Source organism: Lactuca virosa, chromosome 4, assembly GCF_052849685.1.
Source record: "Lactuca virosa cultivar CGN04683 chromosome 4, Lactuca_virosa_CGN04683_v6, whole genome shotgun sequence".
In the NCBI taxonomy this organism is placed as follows: domain Eukaryota; kingdom Viridiplantae; phylum Streptophyta; class Magnoliopsida; order Asterales; family Asteraceae; genus Lactuca; species Lactuca virosa.
Window position 1 is genome coordinate 29,679,614 of NC_136429.1, and position 3,558 is coordinate 29,683,171.

General features: G+C 33.9%; 1 protein-coding gene across 1 annotated transcript; it reads left to right on the forward strand.

The window, feature by feature from the left end:
• The first annotated feature begins 1,141 nt into the window (after window positions 1-1,141).
• LOC145104232 (uncharacterized) lies at window positions 1,142-1,546 on the forward strand. The gene has a single exon (XM_079041503.1). It carries the CDS (start codon window positions 1,142-1,144, stop codon window positions 1,544-1,546), a length of 405 nt encoding a protein of 134 aa, XP_078897629.1.
• Window positions 1,547-3,558: the final 2,012 nt, after the last annotated feature.

A 3,558-nucleotide genomic window follows, 5' to 3' on the forward strand; every position in this document is an offset into this window, starting at 1 on the left:
TCAACCCACAATATTATAATCTTTAATTATATATATTCTTCAGCATTCAAATAACCCAATTACCCCACTCCAATTATTCTCACTTACTAATCCTAATATGATGATCTTGAGGGATCTTTCTTAAATGATCTTCATTAATAGACAAGTTTAATTCCTAGATGATTAGGCACGACAGTATGATAATACTTTGGGTAAACACGACAACACGATAGTAAATTCGTACTTTGGATAGTTACGACACACACGACAGTACAATAGTACTTTGGTTTAGCACGGTAGTACAAAAGTACTTTGGATAGACATGACATACACGAGTTATTATCTCACACATATTTCACTAACCTATCAAAACCTCTATCTCACACAAACCTATCACAACATCTCCTTTGTTATTTAGCACAACCCTTCACTACCCAATCATATTATTAAGTATAATAAATATATGATTAAATCAAATAATTGTTGGGGCGAAATGTCTATTGAGATGTCGAAGTACTTATAGTCTGTTTAGTGTCGAAGTCTAGGACTTCGTTGTATATTTTTTAAGGCACCGTTAGATGTCCAAGCGTAACGTTTAGTCCTTACATATTTTTTTATTATCTGATGTACCCTATAAATAGGGTTAGTATAGAAGTAGAGAGTATGCTTTTTGATCACTTCTTTCATACATTCTCTCTTGTAGTTTGTACTCTTTTAGATAAATCAACGAGCCAAACAGAACTTATTTACAATTGTGTTCTTATTGCATTCGGTTCTTGATTTCGTTTTACAAACTCAATTCAAACAAACTACATTTGGTATCAGAGCAGGATACATTCAGTTGATACTAGTTTTCTCATCTTTTTCAATAGTTTTGAATCACTCCTTCCGATTCAAGATTTCCAAACTATTGATTAAGAAAACTTGTTCTAATCAATTGATTTGTTTCGATTATGCAATCAGTTTGATATCGAGTTTTTTTCTAATCATTTTCTGATAGATTCATCCATTAGATCTATTTTTTGAATATCATCGTCACTATTGTCCGTATGAAAATGGCGAATTTCAAGATGAACATAATGTCTAGATTTTCTCATCTGCTTGGATCTTCTACTAAGATTTTAATGCTCATTCCAGAGTATTATGAGCAGTGGCAGACCGCATGGAGGATTACCTCAACGGGATCGACGAAGATCTCTGGCGATGTGTTACACGTGGAAAGTATCGTCCATATATGTTTACTCAAGTTGGAAATACAGGTTCATCCACTGGTATGGCAGCACAAAAGGAAAAGTATGAGGCTAATGATAATAAGTGTCTTCATGAACTTCGCAGTGCTCTTCCACCAGTTGTTTACAATTTTGTTCGAGGATGCAATACTGCAAAAGAGATTTGGGATACTTTGAAAGAAAAGTACGAAGGAAGTGTAAAGACGAAGAAGAGCTCTGTGAAGCAATGTTTAATGGAACTAGGTGAATTCAAGCAGAAAGAAAGTGAAGCCATCGAACAGTACTATGATCGCTTGAATGGGTTGATATTCAAGTGCAATCGATATGGTGTTACATGATCAACTCTTGAATACAATCTTACATTTCTGATGGGATTGCGAAAGGAGTGGAGGAACATCAGCCTTATGATAAAAAAATCAGCAAATGTTCAATGGCTGTTCTTTAGGAGATTTGTGCAATGTGCTCAAAGCTCATGAGAGAGAAAGCAATGAAATTGCAGAAGAAGGAAAGTTGAGTCTAGGAGGTCCTTTGGCCTTAATGTCGAAAGTGCGAGTAAAGGAATCTGAGATCGAAACTGCTGAACAAGATGGTTCTGAAGATGATGGATTTTTGAAAAAATCAAAGGATGAGGCTGTGGCATTTTATTCAAACAATAAAGTGAAAAAGTTCTTTAAGAAGCCTTTCAATCCAAATTACAAAAGAAACAATGAATTCAAGGGCAACAATTCATTTAACAAAGGAACAAGAGTGGAGTCGAAGAAAGAGAAGAAAGAAAATAAGAGTGTTGTTGAGAAGAGTGAGAAAAGGTTGAAGGGAAATTCAGGATTCGATTGTAATTACTATAATGGTGCAAATCATCTTGCAAAAGACTGCATATTGAGAAAGAAGGAAGAGAAGAATGAGAGAGTAAAAGACGAACCATACTATGTTGAAAAATTAGAGTAGGTAAGAGCGAAGACCAAAGGTTTGTTATTGGTTACAAAGGGTGGAAATGAAGAGGATGTAACTTATCAAATATGGTCATCTGGTTCAGATGATGAAGAAATGAGAAACTCTACTCATGGTGCGATGTTTGCACAATTTTAAGAAGACAGTTCGAAAGAGGAAAAAGTTACTAAGAGGTGTTTCGTGTCAACAGGATCCGATAAGTCACGTATGACATTGAAGTTACATTCTCTTCTTGAATCTTTTAACATTCCTTCAAGTTCTTATCTTACAGTTTTATCTGATTTTGATGATACTCTCTCATATGCTAATGATATGCTAATTTCTGTTAGTAGCGAAGCTGAGCGTTCGAAAACATTATTGTTAGATGCTCAAAATCGTTTGGAGTCTAAGAAGAGTAGAATTGATAGTCTAGAGCTGTAATTGTGAAATATAACTCTAGATAGGGATTCAGTTAGAGAAGACAATATTTTGTTAGTGAAACAACAAAACAGTTACTATAATAGCGCTAAGAGATTGTATGCCAAATTAACTGAACTTCATCACTCTTTAGACATTTGAAAAGAGCAACATAGGAGGTTATTACCTTTCTTAGAATATGAATGAGTAAAGGTTGATATTACTTCTTATGATTGCAAAAAGAAAATATCAGAATTTGATAAAGTGCCTAATGATTCATATGCTTACGGAATAGTCAAAATTGATGAATGCTTGAATGCTGATGATTTAGTGCATATTGTTAATGAAACTCTCACTAAAAATGAACAAGTTCAAATTTTGAACATGATTGAGAATTCGACATTATAATCTCAACAAAAATTTTATGATATCGAAGATAACTCTGATAATATTAGTGAAATTGAGGAAGAGAAAACTGTTGATTGTTCTTAATTATCTGTCATCAATGTCACTTCGATGGCCAAGGTCAAAGAAATTTGTCATGATTCAATGGCGAAGGTTAACACTAATCAACCTTCTACATCGAAAGTTTTTTTTATTATGTCACGTTGTTGTAAAAGACTATGATAGTGATAGTAATGAGGATTATATTGCGAAAGAAACACCTATTCCCAGGGTTGTTGTCGAACAAGTCTTTGAAGAAACAGAGCAGTATGAAAACGTGTTAAAAGACAAAGGTCCTCATTATCTTGAATCAAATTTACTTGTCTATCCATCATTCAAATGCACAGATGGTGTTGTGTTCCCAAATCAAGTGTTTGTCACTACTGGAAATGGTGACAAGGTGAACCCTGAAATAAATGGAATTTTTTACGAAGACAACAAAAATGTGACATTTGAAGGCTTATTATCGAACCAAAGTATGGTTGAAAATAGTCTAAACAAGAATTCAACAACCTTTCAAAGACAAAAACCAAAACGTGTTTGGGAAGTAAAATCTGAAATA

What these genes read in the sequence shown, in the direction of transcription:
- LOC145104232 (XM_079041503.1), top strand. Translation starts at nt 1,142, where the DNA reads ATGGAGGATTACCTCAACGGGATCGACGAAGATCTCTGGCGATGTGTT.